The 16,164-nt window shown below is 40.4% G+C and overlaps 4 protein-coding genes across 4 annotated transcripts; 1 reads left to right on the forward strand and 3 right to left on the reverse strand.

The window, feature by feature from the left end:
* Window positions 1-702: 702 nt before the first annotated feature.
* cenpx (centromere protein X) lies at window positions 703-2,476 on the reverse strand. Its single transcript, XM_030736145.1, has 5 exons — window positions 2,420-2,476; window positions 1,962-2,013; window positions 1,828-1,881; window positions 1,654-1,742; window positions 703-865 (listed from the first exon to the last, which is right to left on the reverse strand). Exons 1-5 carry the CDS (start codon window positions 2,453-2,455, stop codon window positions 851-853), a joined length of 246 nt encoding a protein of 81 aa, XP_030592005.1. The 5' UTR covers window positions 2,456-2,476; the 3' UTR covers window positions 703-850.
* A 452-nt stretch (window positions 2,477-2,928) lies between these two features.
* LOC115783891 (heterogeneous nuclear ribonucleoprotein A1) lies at window positions 2,929-3,942 on the reverse strand. Its single transcript, XM_030734864.1, has 5 exons — window positions 3,883-3,942; window positions 3,672-3,757; window positions 3,468-3,563; window positions 3,206-3,352; window positions 2,929-3,120 (listed from the first exon to the last, which is right to left on the reverse strand). The coding sequence occupies exons 1-5, from the start codon at window positions 3,899-3,901 to the stop codon at window positions 2,989-2,991; spliced, it is 480 nt and encodes a 159-aa protein (XP_030590724.1). The 5' UTR covers window positions 3,902-3,942; the 3' UTR covers window positions 2,929-2,988.
* Window positions 3,943-4,786: 844 nt separating this feature from the next.
* tmc6a (transmembrane channel-like 6a) lies at window positions 4,787-15,523 on the reverse strand. The gene is made up of 20 exons (XM_030736106.1): window positions 15,294-15,523; window positions 11,420-11,538; window positions 11,169-11,300; window positions 10,950-11,078; window positions 10,760-10,856; window positions 10,537-10,621; window positions 10,201-10,458; window positions 9,973-10,121; window positions 9,732-9,876; window positions 9,164-9,307; window positions 8,427-8,593; window positions 8,079-8,169; window positions 7,788-7,885; window positions 7,585-7,680; window positions 7,419-7,494; window positions 7,208-7,341; window positions 5,819-5,995; window positions 5,544-5,622; window positions 5,058-5,132; window positions 4,787-4,926 (listed from the first exon to the last, which is right to left on the reverse strand). The coding sequence occupies exons 1-19, from the start codon at window positions 15,335-15,337 to the stop codon at window positions 5,085-5,087; spliced, it is 2,268 nt and encodes a 755-aa protein (XP_030591966.1). The 5' UTR covers window positions 15,338-15,523; the 3' UTR covers window positions 4,787-4,926; window positions 5,058-5,084.
* On the forward strand, window positions 13,187-15,556 carry LOC115784765 (synaptogyrin-2-like). Its single transcript, XM_030736107.1, has 4 exons — window positions 13,187-13,394; window positions 14,226-14,463; window positions 14,594-14,727; window positions 14,810-15,556. The coding sequence occupies exons 1-4, from the start codon at window positions 13,302-13,304 to the stop codon at window positions 14,909-14,911; spliced, it is 567 nt and encodes a 188-aa protein (XP_030591967.1). The 5' UTR covers window positions 13,187-13,301; the 3' UTR covers window positions 14,912-15,556.
* Window positions 15,557-16,164: the final 608 nt, after the last annotated feature.

Here is a 16,164-nt window from a genome sequence, read left to right on the forward strand (position 1 = left end):
AGTCACCCAAGAGCCACACAAATAAATACTGTGAGGTGTTGTACAGCTATGCTGACTCACAGCGAAGACACGCTAGTCAAACACACCACTGGTGGAAAACCATCAGAGCCACTCAGGTTAGAAAACCCCACATTACCCTCTCCCTTGTAGGCCCAGCTTCCCCCCTCTGCTGTGATGAAAGTAGAGAGAGCACCTCCGCTACTCGCCTTCTTTGTTTATTTACCTTCAGAATTACAGCCTGCTCTTCTTGGACCATGTTCCAATGTGTTTTGTTATGTTTCCTTTCAAACAGAATATCTACGCGTGTGGTCTCTGGCCATGTTTGGCTAACACATGCACACATACGTGTACACACACTCCCATTCAACTTTCCCCCTGTGCCAGAGGTCCCCTTTGCCCTCCCCCCCTCCTCTAACTAAACATCGCAGGACAGCAAAAGGGAACTTCAAAGTGGCCGGAGGGGGTACTCCTTTTTTCCTGGCACTTGTCATCATCTGAGGGACTGGCTGCTCCCCTTATTACTCTAATTGCTTCCAACTGCTCCTGGAGGCTTTGATGAAGGGCGCCATGGAGCATACTGGAAGCACCTGTTGTTGCACACAGGAGAACAGGTGGCCCTTATTGGTGGTGCTGTGGTGGCGTGCAGATTGCAATGCTACTATCTGCTAAAATCGTACAGCTCAAATAAATACATAATCAGAATATTATCTCAGAATTGGGGATTTATGAAAATGCAGTAATACTGAAAAAATAAATAGCAGGAAAAGAAAAGTTGCAGCTGGTGGAAGTGCAGGGGCTGAACTGAAGACATATTGACAGCACTCTGGCTCCATCTTGTGGCATCACTGCGCTAGAAGTCCAGAAGCTGTGTTGGAGAAGAGATGCAAGATTGTCAGATAGTGGAAATAAAATTATTTTGTTCAAAAGGGTTAATACATTTGATTGACAAGAGCTCTCAGTGTCTACATATTTAAAGGTTTTGTACAATTATTCGCAGGTAAAATTTGTTTTATGGGTCATTCCATCCCGATTCATTCTTTTTTTTTTTTTCCTCTGCTCAACAATCTCCGATTTGCCTACAAATTTTATGGTCCAAAGTTTGGACATATTTAATGATTGTTTGGCCTACTCTACCTACCATTTCAAGACCTACTGCCATGGAGGAGTCAGGTTATATTTAAAACTGAACAAGAGATTTAAAAAAAAAAATTAATAAAATATGATAAAATAAATATATAATAAAATATACTAAGCATAGTGAAAAACAAATTAGTAGTTCATTTCACATGGTTACTCTTGCAAGACAAAGTGACTGTGTCCACTTGGCACAATCAGCAATCTGATACAAGTCCCTAAAACCTAACCCTGATGCTACAACTGCTACACTCTAGCAGGGATCAGGCGATCGGTATATTGACTACCAGAATGAATGCTGCAAGAACTGTAACATATATGAAAATGCTGCATTGTTTCAACTGGAGGATTCTGAATTATCATGCTCCTCCAGAGCAATATGCATGCTTACCAAGCGAGTCTCAAAAAGGAAAAATATGCATATATTTAACAAAAGTCGACCATTTTTCAGAAAAATTAAAAATCCGAACCAAAATAAGAATAATAAAAACATTTTCTCGAGCCTATTGAGCGCCATACCAGCTGGGGTAGGATCTTTTCAAAATGTTCAATCTCTACTTGGTCACAGTCCTCAGATTCGGCTTGTTTCTGTGATCTCACAGCAGCCTCTGAAAAGAAGAAAACAGGTTCAGAATTTGACCATTTGTCAGTCGGGTGTCTCAGACCGTGTGCAACTGCGCCAAAGCTCATTACCTTGGACAAACACTTTAAGCATCTCTGCCATGAGCAGTGTGGCATCTCCGCTTACTGTAACAAAGTGACATTTGTTTAGCATGGTCACAAAGACAGCATGAAATCACTGGTAACAGTAAAGTTATCTCACTCACGTTTTGTTTTGTCTTCCTTGAAGAAGCTAGACAACAGCTTGCTTACTGTATCCTGTGTCCAAGAACAGAGCACATAAAATTGGACAGTGTGTGTGTGTGTGTGTGTGCCAGAAGGTCTTCCACTGACTAAAGAAAGTAGTAGTAAAATTTCAGTATGACATTTTAATTGTGTAAACCAGTGAAGCAAAACAGACACGATTTAGTGACAATAAAAACGAAAAGGCCCGCAACACAGACACAACACCGTATCAAAAACCCACATTTGCTTTCCCTTCCTGACCAAACTGCCTTCGTAAACATGTTAATTTAACGCGTGCTATACTGTCAGCGCAAATAACCGAGGTTGTAAAAGAAAATGTTATCATAAAGCAATCGTTAGGACCCACTGTTTTATTCAGCGTACGTAGTCACGTTGTTATTCCTCTGCGTATCTAAATATCTTACCGAAATGTACCTACCTTTTTAAAGGAAACTTCGACGTCCCTTTCCGCCATGTTTTTACGCTGTAGAAGAAACTTGGCGCTCTGCGCAGGGATTGGCCATTCAACAGTGACGCAAAACGCACCGCTCTTTGTATACTGTACTGCCTACGGACATTACGCGGGATATATATATATATATATATATATATATATATATATATATATATATATATATATATATATATATATATATATATATATATATAAAATCTTCACAAAGAAAAGTTTACAACAGGAAAGGCATCAGCAACGCAGAAGCAGATAATTCCTTTGACATTTTTATTCTTTTATTTTATGCAATATACATGGCTAATTTGCATTATAGTGTGAGACCTTGACAAACATTTAAGATAAAATAAAATGTCAGACACAGCAAATTCATAATATATAATAAACAATAATATATAATAAACAATAAAGTGTATATAGTCAGAAATTCACATTAAAGATAGACACACACGTGAATAAATGTATGTTAGCCTGTATGTTCTTATGCACACTGACAAAAAACAATGCCCTCAAGAATGTCAAATCTTTATACACCTTTAATCTTTCTTTATTATTTCCTCTTCCTCTAGCCACTGAGCATCTTCGAGTATGTAGCCAAGACCCATTGAAGGCCGTGGTCGAGCTTTAACTGGTGCTGTGGTGACCTCTTCCTCTGAACCCTTGTCAGCCTGAAAGACATTTTTAAAATTATTTCATCATTTTGGGGCTAAGATCAGAACAGCCTCTGACATAACATGACCTCCCATTGCTCACCTTGAAAGTAACAAAGCGCCTTAATTTAACCTCTGTGCCTGCAACGTGGTGAGGACCGACCCAGTCTGCCATGTCTGCCTCATCCTCAGTAGAATATATCAAAAAGGCCACTGACTTATTTTTCCCAGAGTTGGGGTTCTTCCTAATCTAACATCCGATATAAAACACAAAGGGTAATTGTTAAGCATCACACTAATTTCTTGGGGGGGAAAAAGAGAAAAGCTGTAGTCTTGTTCTTTGTTTGTTTGTTTTCAGTCTTTACCTTACATGATGTGATGCTGCCCCATTGGCGAAAGTAAGCCTGTACATATCCTTCATTCACGTAGGGATTCAGCTCTTCCACAATCAATCCATGCTCCTGTTGAATGACAGAAAATCACGAGTGTCATGGAACATTTAAACATAAAATACTGAAAAGATAAAAGGAAACAAAATTATAGATATAGGAATGAGACAAGTTGTTTACAAGTTCATATTCTTTAGCCAAAATATCTATGTATTTCTTTGGAAGGCAGATGTATGGCTTTTTTTTAGACACGGTCTTCGCACCATCTGTGGGAAAGATGAGCAGGAAAATTATAACGTCAAAGTGTGATACGTCTAAAGTAGTCGCACGGCAGTTTGTAATTTTGTTTTCTTTTACGATGAGACATGAAATCAAGAAAGCGCTTACTTACCAGAATTCATTGTTGACATTCAGATCTGAGACAAACCTGCTCTTCAGGGTAAATAATAAAATAACCTGCAGCACAGAGGGTTGAAAAAGGATCCTTTTGTGTAACAAGAAGCAAAGTCTCCTCCTACTTTCATTTTGTATTTTAGTGAAGTTAAGAAGAATTTTTAAATTACTGGTCAGAGTTACCTAACTTGTTAAGCAGCTAGGGGGAAACTGTGTCAAGGGATGGCTGGCATTGCTGAACACTTATTTATGTGGCAGTGTGCTCATTTTCATATTGTATGCTGACAAGCGACAATATACGGCGGTACACAGGAACAAGCCTTTATGTTCTTACGATACTCGTCCATCCTTCTAGATATTTGGCACAAATGTTCACCTGAACTCAAGGATGACAAAGGTCAGGTAAAGGCCAAGGTGACCTGACATGAACACATACCGACTCTTTACGCATGCATAATTTGACCCAGTTTTTTGTTCAGTGGAACAACAACAACAACACGTAATTCAACTCTGACCTTATCTATACTTCTATCACAAAACAAAAAGTGTCCTCAGTGGGTTTCACATTTCCTTCAGCAACATACAACATTTATCTTTTTCTTTTGCACATCTGCATGTTCTGCAGGCAATTTAAATGATGTCATGTGGAATGTGTTCTTAAGAAATCCATTTGGTGTTCACACAGTGTGCTGATGAATGACGTTAAGGAATCTTTGCCACCTTTGAGCCAATCAGATAAAAGAAACACAAGGAACAGAAACAAGCAATAAACAAATACAAAATTTTATTTTTCATTGATCATTTTACATTCTGACATCATATATTTATAATATAAATATTATATTATAAATATATTAATCATTATCAACAAGATCAACATGGGATATATTTATATAAAAAATATTTGTGTTCTATTCCTGTTGATCTGGATCATCGACTCAGCTTTGATGAAGTAATCTCAAAACAAAATACTTTTCACTCAGCCAGACTACTGTTTAGTGTGCTATAGTGTACTATATTCTCTGTGCTCTTCATCCAGAGACTGGGGAAGAAAAAAAGGACATCGTTTAATATGAAAGGCCATTGAGAAGCAGAGACATTTGTGCAGTGATTTAAAAAAATTTTTAAAAATATGCAACACCAATTAATATATACAGGATTGAAAACACTCACCTGTGAGGGAAAACAGTCCAGTCAGTTTCATAAATCTTGCAGTTTAGCTATGAGGAACGTTTTGTCCTTACCCTCCTGTGAACAAGATTAAAATGAAAGACAATGCATTGAAATCAGGACTAACATTTACAAACAAGTCATCATAAATCCGTCCATAATTCCATTTTCATGTCTCTTTGTCCCACCAGTCACAGGGTGGAATATCATAATAACACAGTTATAATAACACAGTTACACAGTGCTTCACAGTTTGGCTATGTCCTAACATACAAACACATGATCAAACATATGGTCTTACGGTCACTCCTGCATACACACCTCCATATACACATCAGAAAAATAAACAAGGACCAAAAATAATGAGAAAAAATTGAGTTTTCAGCTGTCATTTGGTGCATACGGTGCATGTGTTAGCACTACTTAGAGTGAATCAACTCTAGGTGTGAAAAACTAACAAAGACACAGTTTTTCTTGGATCATGCATACATTTTCAATTTGCTTTTCTAACCGGCTGATGATTTTCCTCTGGCCATCAACAACTTGAGCCTGAAAGTATATCACCATCCTGGCAACAAAACAAAGGTAGCAGTGGGTCAGTTCAAATTTTAAAAGGATACCGTAAACAAGTTATAGGAAGTCATAAAATTTACTGCCATAAATTACTACCAACAAAGTTATACTGACTTTACTGTGCATGTTAAGCAATATAGATTAAATATGAAATACACAGCAGAGACAGAAGCGTAATCATCATTGCTCACAGCATCACTCCACTGACGAGGAATAGCAACACTGGATTCTCTATGACACAGTCGTAGACCCGGCTGAGCCCTTTCAGGATTGGATGAGCGTCCTCCAGGTACCTGGTCCACATCTGCCCTGCCTCAAACATTGTGGTGAGATTCCTGAAGGGGCCGCACACTTCCGAGGGTTTGATTCTGTGCATGACAGGCAGATGTAATTTAAAGGGATGCTGTGACCCACTGTTAAAAAAAGAAATGTAATTCTTACACTTTTAGAAAGCTGGAGAAATTTCCACAACCTGGCATTCCCTAACAGGAATAGATGCTGTGTTTGCTGATGGGTGCTTTTCACCGCAGCAGCATGTGTAGATTTCTGTTAAAACAAACTGCAGTGGCTCTGCCAATTGTAATGAACAAATATGTCACACGGTGCACTCACTGTGGGTCAGTTATGTGATCTAAATAGTTTTTGGACCCCCTACAGTGCAGAGGAATGCTATACATACTCACCAGCACCTTCATTAGTTACACCTGTTCAGGTGCTCATTAACACAAATATCTTATAAGCCAATCACATGGCAGCAACTCAGTGCATTTAGGCATGTAGACAAGGTAAAGACAACCTGCTAAATTTCAAACTGAGCATCACAGTGGGGAAGAAAGATGATTTAAGCGGCTTGGTTGTTGCTGGCAGACGGCCTGGTCTGAGTGTTTCAGAAACTGCAGATCTAGTGGGATTTTCCCATACAATCATGTCTAGGATTCACAGAGAGTGGTCAGAAAAAGAGAAAAATCAGGAAACTGAGGCCACAGTTCACACAGGGTCAATGGAATTGGACAACAGAAGATTGATAAACTGGGCGTAAATACCCAGTTGGGTGTAATACAAATCATGAAAGCATAGATCATCCATCCCACCTTGTGTCAGCAGTTCAGGCTTCTGCTGGGGGTGTAATGGTGTGGGGAATATTCTCGGCACATTTTGGGCCCCTTAGTACCAATTGAGCATGATTTAAATAGCACAGCCAACCTGAGTATTATTGCTGACCATATCCATCCCTTTATGACCACAATGTACCCATCTTCTGATGGCTTCTTCCAGCTGCTTCTAGCAATGTGTCCCTAATGAGGTGGCCAGTGAGTGTATATGGGTTTGGATGCACAAATTGTAAATTTTAAAAGTTAAAATTGTTGGTTTTGATCTTTCTCGAGAAACTAAGATTCCCAGCCAGTTATCTTAAGGGCATTGATATTGAGTGAACACAGTAGGACTTGCTGTAGTAGTAGTAGTAATTTGTGCTTACAGATTGTTGTTGTACACAAGGTTTGTTTTCAGCAAGCTTTGTGTTTGAGGATGTGTAATCACAAAAATGTACGTGTGCATTCCAAGAAGTTTGTTGTACTTACATCCAAACTGTATAAATGACAGAGCCAACTGCACCAAGAAATGAGGGGAACCACAACAGACAGGTGAACAGAGTTGTCATTTGAGTCGCCCTCCAGGGCTTTTTGGAGGCCTGACAGTTGAGAATGAGACTTCTCTGGAAAAGAAAGCAAAAGAGTCACGTTTGTAACTTGATTTACTGCATGACAGTCACTCTGTATTCACTACACCAACCTTCTTCAGGTAAAACAACACAAATAGTTTTATGAGTTGGACTGCAGGAAGCAGTGGAGCAAACAGCACCCCAATCCTAGAAGAACAGACGGAACAAATAACTGAGTTACATTTTAATATTAAATACCTGCTAGTTTTTAAAGCTGTGGTATTCATGAATAATCACCATGTAAGAGTTTGCCCATATGTGAGCTCCAGCACACCACGAGCAATGTCAAACACTGGCTTCCTGTTCTTTTTCAGCATTTTCTTGGAAAAGATCCTGGAAGGGGGGGGGGGGGGGGGGGGGGGGGGGGTCACAGTCACACAGTATACAACAGAACAAAAACCAATCACCTGAATTTGGCTGTAAATGAAATACCAACTTACCTCCATAGGAACTCTCCCAAAAAAGTGTAAAGCACCGTAAAGATAAAGTCCATCACAAGGAGCCGATACAGTTCTTGGCCTACGAAATTCTCCCAACACTGAAGACAGCACACACACACACACACACAAGCTTCTTTCAAAATCCAAAACAAGTATAGCTACAATATCAAAAGAGCTAATTATTTGTGTCCAAAACACTTTTACTAAGGGATGAAGATTATTGCATACAGCAAGTGAGTGCTGGGTCACAATTATAGCTGTGAGAGGTTCGAGTATGAGGATGTTTCTAACCTTCAGCTCACCACTTTTTGATTTGGGGGGAATTCTCTCCAGCCAGCGGTAGCACAGAACTGCAATGACACTGACCTTTAACAACAGGTTCCTGATAAAAGAAATGATGAAACACTTTATTATTAAATTGAGTCAAAACTTCCAAAAATAATAAGAATTAAAAAAAAAAAAAAAAATCAGTGTTCACTGAACATTGTCGCTATCTGTGCTTGTATCAGTAAATTACAACTTGACATCATGTTGCCCTACAGGTTAAATGAACCTGCTCTGTTTAATGCAGTCCTATATGAATCATCTGAAGACTCTTGTGATATAATTTATTTAGCATGTTTTCCTTTTTCCCCTCACCTGAAGATGGAGACATAAACACGCGCAGCAGGTGACTCATATTTCTCTGCCCAAACACATAAGTTGAAGAAGCCAGGGAGCAACAAGTTAATGCCGGAAACCACGGCAGACAAGAGCAGCAGCTCAGTCTCTTCAGACAGATTCTTCTTGTGGAGTTTGAGAATGCCCTAAATCACAGTGAGAAACACAAGATTAGAAATGAGTACATCAGAGGGACAGCTCAGGTTGAGCAGTTTGGAAGCAAAGGTAGAGAGGCAAGGCTGAGGTGGTTTGGACACATGCAGAGGAGGGATGGTGGATATACTGGACAAAGGATGTTGAAGATGGAGCTGCCAGGCAGGAGGGAAAGAGGAATCCATAGTGGATTTTCACAGCACTGTAAATACAGGTATTCAGGATAATATTGAGCTTTGTGTTTATGGGTAGGCTTTAATTTTCAGGGAGTCTCGAGATGATAAATAAGCCCAGAGTTTATTATTTCTCGTACCATGACAAAGTTGTGAAGTACAAGTATCTCGCCTATCATGTTTGTTTTTTGCTCAGCAGATGGAAAAAAGATATCAAGAGTCTAGCAGGAAAGAAAAAAGAGAAGTAACTAACCACAGTGATTGGGGGTGGGGGGGTTAATCAGTCGTTTTTGTGATAAATATGTAGACACTTAAAGTGCTGATGGAGTGTGCATGATGTCCTGTTGCCCAGCAGCTGGTGCATGGCAGTTGCTTTAGTTTTTTTCTGACCTCTGGCAGGTAGTGCACTCCTATGGTGCCCAGGGCGATGCTAACCAAACACGCGGCCCATGCCAACAGATGGACCATGAGGCAACAGAGTTGTTGCATGCAGGTCCTTCTGTCCTCTCCCCTGATCATCTCAGACAGCTGCTCCTGTTGGGAAAGCACTCTTTCTTAGGCTGAGCCTTTTATATGATGAAACTGACTGATCTGCAATCATACACGGTGCTTTTAAAACAGATATTTAACTCTTTTTCTTTTTTTTTCTCTTTCAAATAAGGACATGGCCCCTGGAGAAATATAGCATGTGGACATGTGATCAGGTTCCTGTGCGAAAATAATCACCACAAACACCAGTGTGATGTTAGTGTCTCACTGACAAAGACTGTGGCATAACTTTGCAATACTTGCTGCTAAGAATGATTAAAAAAAAAAAAAAACATTCAGTGTTGAGAAAACTTTTTGAAAAAGCGTGCCTTCCCAGTTTAAAATGTTTATTTTAACAAAATAAGAAGCAAACCAAAAAAAAAAAAGAAAAGAGTTTCACACATCAGTGAATATTCAAATCATTTCATACTTTGAGCTGAGTGCTGATTTTCTCAGACTGAAGTCTGACAGATGTCTTCTTGGTGACTTTAAAGTCCCAGCAGGAAAAAACCTTTAGAGCCAGATTCCTGTTAGACTGGAGGGCTTGAAAATTTCTCCCAAAGGATTTGGACAACCTGCAAATAAAATACAATATAACCATAAAAGATGCACCAAAAGAAAAAAAAGACTCATATAGAATTAAAGCATTAGTAATTGATTTCATGTTCAACCTGTACACGAGGATGATGCAGATAATGAAGAAGGCAAAGGCAATGGCCAACAAATAGGCTACTGGTATGCTGTACGGCACAGTAGAATGAATTCTGGTGGTGATGTTGGAGTAATAGCCGTAAAACATCAAACTCTGAGAAAAGTAACCCTGCAAAAGAAACGAATAAAGAGTGGTCTGGTTCAAGAGCATGTAAATAGAGCTGGGATCTGATGTGCAGCCATCTCACCTTCCCCGTGAGAAGCTCCAAGCCACTGAAGTCAGAAGAGTCAGCAGGAGGAGTTGGAGGGTTGATGGCTTGTGGCATGATTAGAAACAAGCCCGTGATGACAAAAAGGAGGAGGTTAAAGAACAGGAGGGTTCTCAGAAAAAGGAAGTAAGAGAGCACACCGGTTCCATAACGTGCGCTCAGTGTCTTCATGGCTGAATGCCACAATTTGAGCGAACTGAAGACAGGCAGGCAGCTAAAGAGGCAGTGGCGCCAAGTCTGAGGGGAAAGAAACATGAGTGCGTCGACTACACAGACGACAAAATCATATCATTGCAGGACACTGTTTGCACTCACCCGTGAAATGTACACGCTTAGATAAGTGTAGCATGGTATAGATCTGCTGAGTGAGCTTTCAGTTACTACTCTGAAAGCAGCTTTCCTGGTAAAAGATAGGGGAAGGAGTTATTGCCAAAGACGGTGAGAGTGCATCCAAATAGATTTTGAGATGTTTAAAGGTGACCTAAAATTTCAGTATTGATCATAATTTCTATTCCTTTACTCCTCTGGTCACACATACCTGATTTCCATCTTATCCGCCAGGCTAAGCGGCATGGCCCGCAGCTTGCGCGTGCCTTCAGTCAGCGAGAGGCCTCGGAGGCTGGACACCAGCTGATCTGTATTATTTTCAGCAAAAGGGTTAGAGGTAGAACAAAAACACTTTAACACCTGTCAAATAGTTGGAGCAGATGGCAGCTTAGCAGTCTCACCTTCAGTATTGATTTCCTCCATGTCTGCCAGAGCTGAGGCATCTTGGATTGGTGTGGAGCGGTGATGAGATTCACGGGATGAGGCCTGATGTCGGGCTCGGCAGGAAATGGACGCAGGATTATTTAACCCTGCGTGGATGAGGAATTTAATTTTAAACAAATATTGTAGTTAATGAAATCTAGCAAACATTTAGACACTACAAAGAGATTTTTCCTCACCTGCAGTGCGACTGGGCATGGAGGCGAGCACTTTTACTGTTGCAGCTGACCAGCAGTGTCTCTGCAGAGAGCTGATCTGTTGCCTGTCAAGTGACTCGTCACTCGTGTAGCTGCTTCTGTTTGCCTGTATATCTATGAGAAACAGAATTCTGCAGCCTTAATCATAGGCTTCTCTTTTTTTCCTCGGTTTTCTAATCTACAGATTTAAAACCCATAATAGGGTATAAATAGAAAACACTAAGTGCTTGTACCTGTGCATTCTCTAAAGTCTTCCATCTCCACGGTTTCGGGGCACTCTTGGGTGCTGGTTGCTGGCTCATTGATGAGGTGGAAGGAGAAACCCTCAGCCGGTTCCCCTTCTCCAAGATTCCTGCAAGGAAGTAAAGAGAATGATTGTCATGATCCTGGGCCAGTGGCCCTGCATTTTGAGTTCTCTTAGTTATTCTTAGTGTTCTTAATTTTTCTTACAGTTTAGTTCTTCAGTTGTTGTAGTTTTGTATTGTTTTGGTTTTTGTTAATTATAGGTTATTCTGATTTTCCTGGGTTGCCATCTTCCTGTGTCTTTATGCTCCTGTGTCTGTGCTCCTCTGTGTATCTGTCTCCCCGTGTTCTTGTGTGCTGGTGGTTGTCTTTACTGTGTGTGTCTCAGGTGTCTGTGTCTTCCCTGTTCAGTTGTTCCCTGTCCGGTGTCAGCTTAGGAGTTGTTGGATTCTGTTTAGTCATGTTTAGATTCCCTCTGTGTGCCAGTCTCCTTATGTGTCAAGTCTGTGTGTACCATAGTGGGTTACTTCCTGTCTTATTTTGACAGTTCCTTATCCTGTGTGCTTGTGTTTTGCTTTACCTCCCTGAGTCTCGTTAGTGTTATTCTGTTCACCTGTTACCCCAGCTGTTTCCACGCACCCCTCGTTTCCTCTGTGTATTTATTGTCTGAGTTTTGCCCTGGTCAGATGTCAGAGTCTTGTTGTCCTGTGGTTCCCTGTGTTCTCCAGACCTCCTTATTTTCCAGTGTAGGTCTCTTTGTTTGTTTTGCTGCTCCAGTTTATTTTGCCATTCCCTTTCTCTGTTGCCATAATAAAGGCTCATTTTGGTTCACCATCTAACACTATCTCCTGTGTCCTGCTTTTGGGTCCTCACCTCTTTCCACGCCACACGGCCGGCACCTCCGAATCATGACAATGATGAAGTCCTAAAAGCTTTGGTAAAACATGAAGAGGGCTTCATATAGCACAAGGGGTGCTGTATAGTTCTCAAGGCTCTCTGAAAAGCTTTCAAAGTTTTTCTTTGGAGATTGGCTGCATTTTTTTCTCTCATTTTCAGTCCAGTGCTCATATCTGATCATTTTCAGAGGAATTGTTTTTTCCCCATTTGTTAAGCCATTTAACAGTGCCCTATAAATCATTCAAGGATTTTTAAAAAAGGCCCTTAACTCAAGGGATGAATCAGTATTGCACCTACACATAACAGACAACTAACCATTTTTTTTTTAGCTGAATCTAAAAGATGCCAGACAGTTTTACAGGCATAAAATAGTATTTTTGCACCAACAAGGTGCTATTAGCTGAAAACTTGGCATATCTTATCACAGTGTGTAGTTTGTCCTTAAATAATTTGAGGAAACTGGACAACTTGAGGACAAAAGAAGAAGTGGGAACCCTAAAAAACTATCCACAGCAGATGAGCAGCGATCTGAAAGTCGTGCTGTTTAAGAAATAGGAAAAAAAAATCCAGCAAAGACCTGACACAGGACCAAAATATGAAGAACTGTGGGGTGTCTCCAGACTTTTGCACAGTACTAGGAAGGTCTAAAGAATCTTTGTATGTCTCTGTGTGTGTCATGTTCATAATTTTTACAACTTTTCATCCACTTGGCAGATGCATTGCAAACCAGTTTAACCTGTTTTGGTTTTTTCACAAAGGAAGGATTTTGTTAGTGCTGTCAGATGTGCCGTGTTGCCTTATGAACTCACCTAGGCATAGCATGCTGTAAGACCAGTTTCCATGGAGCCACATACTGCGGGGCAGTTTTCAAGTTTTCAGGAAGAATTTTCAACAAAGCGAAAGTTTCCCGGCTGTGACAGGAAGACTTTTTTTCATCTTTAAATTTTCTGACACGCATTTTTGTGGAGGAAAAAAATGGAAAACGGTGACGCTCAAGTCAGTTTGGATGGTGAATCTTTTGATTTATGGAGATTTATAAAACAGACTGTTTTGCGCTTCCTGAGCTGGGTGAGTGGTATTCCATAAGGATCAGAGTTAGCCAGCCACATTAGGCACCAGCTGATAGTAGCTATAGTAGTTAATAGTAAACATGCTCACTGTGTCTCACCACACTGCCATGTGATGACGGGTGATTTTGAAAGTTTTCTTTGCTCCTCTGGTTTGAATGGGCATTTTAAAGTCACAGAAGATGACTTTTAAAATTTCCAGTACTTTCTGCTGAGCAATGCAACCTTAATCGTGCAATAGTAAAAAATCTACATGCACAATGCTTTACACACACACACACACACACACACACACACACACACACACACACACACACACACACACACCCACCCACAAACACTTCAATTAAATCAACACTGACACAAAACAAGAAAGCTGTCAACAACATTCAGATTTTTTTCAAAAAGGGCTACTACTTAGCTTTTTTTCCCTAATTATCAGTAGGCCTATCACTGTTTCAGTTTATTTACATATCTCTGATAAACTGATTTAAAAATACACTTATTTGGCTCTGATAAAACCAGCTCTCTCTGTCTGCGATCACCAGTCTGAGATCTAGATCACAGCCCTGCCTGCAGAACTGTCTGATCGGCTTTTTCTTGCGACATGTAACCAGGTTCTGAAAAAGCCAAAGCGGCCACTAGTTACAAAAGTTTGGTGCTGCAGCTTAAGATGGTTTCCATCATTTGATTACTTGCTTCTTAAAATGTAAAAATTGTGGAAATTACACATTGTTGTAGCTCTCTACACATATATTCACATATCTTGCTTAAACCCTGTGGTTTTCACCACCTCCCCATGGACTTAACCCTGAGTGTGTCTACTTCGCAGGTATTTGCCATTGTGGTATTTGGAACAATCTCAGACCAAGGCTACTATAACCCCATGAGTAAAGAAAACGCGACCTGCATGTTTAACAACAATGAATGCGCCTGCGGCTACGCGGTGGGAATTGGAGTCCTGGCCTTCGTGGCTTGTGTTGTGATTCCCGTACTGGACATCATCGCTTCAAAGTTCTGTAGTGCCGAAGCGAAAAAACGCGTTGTTATAGGAGACCTGGCCTCCTCCAGTAAGTCACCTTTAACTGTTAAAGGAACTGCATGCAAAAGAAGGAAGTGCAGCCAATTTTAAGTTAATGCTGTCATTAACTCTTATCTTTTTTTTATTAAATGTGTTTCTCTGCTTTGAATACCTGACAGCGGCGGGGACATTTCTGTGGTTCATCTGCTTCTGTGTCTTGGCAAACCAGTGGGCAAGAACTAATTCTAAAAATGTCATGGTTGATGCTGCCCGAGTTGCCATCGCCTTCTCCTTCTTCTCAATCATCACCTGGGTCAGTCTGACGCACAAGTCACGCTTGGTTTAGAATTTGTTGTGTAAACAGTCCATTTACTAATTTGAATTTCTCTCAACAGGCTGTTTTGGCCTGCCTTGCATATGGAAGGTATAACCAAAGACTGAACATCAGCGAGTGGCTGACTGCTCTATTTTCCAGAATCATGGGAAAGTCAGCATAAGAAGAAAAAAAAAACCCAAAAAAAACACTTAAAATGTTCTCTCTCCCGATTGTTTCATCCACAATCGCTCATCCAGTTTATTTCAAACACTTTCAGTCAGTGAGAAACTAAATGCAAGAAAACTCTCTCTTTGATTATTAAGTAAATCTGGATAGAAAAAGTTCTGCTCCTCAGGGTTTGTATCAGTTGTCCACATGTAAGTCTTTTAGAGGACATTTGTAAATTGTACTACAGAAAATAATGTGTGCTAATAACACAACAGGCTCTGGTTTAGTCACGGATGAAACAAGCAAGCTTTGTTGTGTTTTTGTTCTCTGACAAAATCACACGTTAATTGCTTCACAGAGAACTATAATTAGAAATAAATACAAAATAAACTTACTCATAGTCGACATCGGTTTCACAAATGCTGACATTGTGTGCCATGGTGTTTAATGATCACAAGGTCCAGTCTGGTTGCTCTTCATCAACTGTGCAGTGGAGCAGTGCTGCAGCGTGTGTCTGAAAATAAACTGCCTGTGAATGAGTACCACTAATGTGTTTCCCCGCAGTGCCAACTCACTTGTTTGATAAATTCACTGTGTTGCTTTGCATGTGACATCCTGTCCACAACCTTCATCACAGCTACTGATGCATCAACAGCTTCCTCACTTTATTTTTTTTTTTTTGCTTCTTTTTTTGTATTATTATTTGTTTGAATACGAATAAAGAACAAAGAAGAGGAGGTTAGAGTTAGGTTAGTCATTCTTGACTATTTAAAGACATGCATACTTCCTGTCAGTGCTTCACATTTCGACACAGCTGTGCCTTGTTTGGTATAAAGCTTCATGACCCGACGAAGTGCAGCGCACACATGCACATAGTAAACACACCTGTCAAGTCTCCCGTTTTGGCCGGGAAATTATTTTACCCCTCTGTCCCTGCGTCATTCCCTATTTTTATTTTCCCGTATTTTCAGTTTTCTTAAAGCATTTCTGTGCCGCTCCAAACCGAATTGTCATAATCACAGCCGGAACAACCCCATAAAAACAACTGGACCTCAGTGCGCCCTTTTCACAGAGTGCAGTGACGTGTTTCCGGTTTAGTGTAGCAGCGTGAAGAAAGCCGCGCTAGGGCACAGTGTTGCCAACTTAGCGTTTTTTTGTTTTTGCTCCATAAAGCGATATAGCGACAGCGAAACCCTCCTCTGTGACGGTGTTCTGTGTACATAAAGCCTTCTTACTGTGTCCCTTCGTACGCTTTGACATCGCCCA

Source organism: Archocentrus centrarchus, chromosome 8 (genome assembly GCF_007364275.1).
Source record: "Archocentrus centrarchus isolate MPI-CPG fArcCen1 chromosome 8, fArcCen1, whole genome shotgun sequence".
In the NCBI taxonomy this organism is placed as follows: Eukaryota; Metazoa; Chordata; class Actinopteri; order Cichliformes; family Cichlidae; genus Archocentrus; species Archocentrus centrarchus.

Bases quoted from the DNA above. Each gene is read 5' to 3' on its own strand.
- LOC115783891 (XM_030734864.1), bottom strand. The intron at 3,353-3,467 runs GTAAAGACTGAA...ATCGGATGTTAG, and splicing joins GCAGCATCACATCATGTAAG to ATTAGGAAGAACCCCAACTC. The intron at 3,121-3,205 runs GTGAGCAATGGG...AATGTCTTTCAG, and splicing joins GGCGCTTTGTTACTTTCAAG to GCTGACAAGGGTTCAGAGGA.
- cenpx (XM_030736145.1), bottom strand. From the start codon at position 2,455: ATGGCGGAAAGGGACGTCGAAGTTTCCTTTAAAAAG. The intron at 1,882-1,961 runs GTGAGTGAGATA...ACTTTGTTACAG, and splicing joins CAAGGAAGACAAAACAAAAC to TAAGCGGAGATGCCACACTG. The intron at 1,743-1,827 runs GTAATGAGCTTT...TCTTCTTTTCAG, and splicing joins GCTTAAAGTGTTTGTCCAAG to AGGCTGCTGTGAGATCACAG.
- LOC115784765 (XM_030736107.1), top strand. From the start codon at position 13,302: ATGGAAAACGGTGACGCTCAAGTCAGTTTGGATGGTGAATCTTTTGAT. The intron at 13,395-14,225 runs GTGAGTGGTATT...TCTACTTCGCAG, and splicing joins TTTTGCGCTTCCTGAGCTGG to GTATTTGCCATTGTGGTATT. The intron at 14,464-14,593 runs GTAAGTCACCTT...AATACCTGACAG, and splicing joins AGGAGACCTGGCCTCCTCCA to CGGCGGGGACATTTCTGTGG.
- tmc6a (XM_030736106.1), bottom strand. From the start codon at position 15,337: ATGGCACACAATGTCAGCATTTGTGAAACCGATGTCGACTATGA. The intron at 11,539-15,293 runs GTAAGTTTATTT...ACTTCCTTGCAG, and splicing joins GAAACCGATGTCGACTATGA to GAATCTTGGAGAAGGGGAAC. The intron at 7,495-7,584 runs GTGATTATTCAT...CTGTTCTTCTAG, and splicing joins TATGGGCAAACTCTTACATG to GATTGGGGTGCTGTTTGCTC.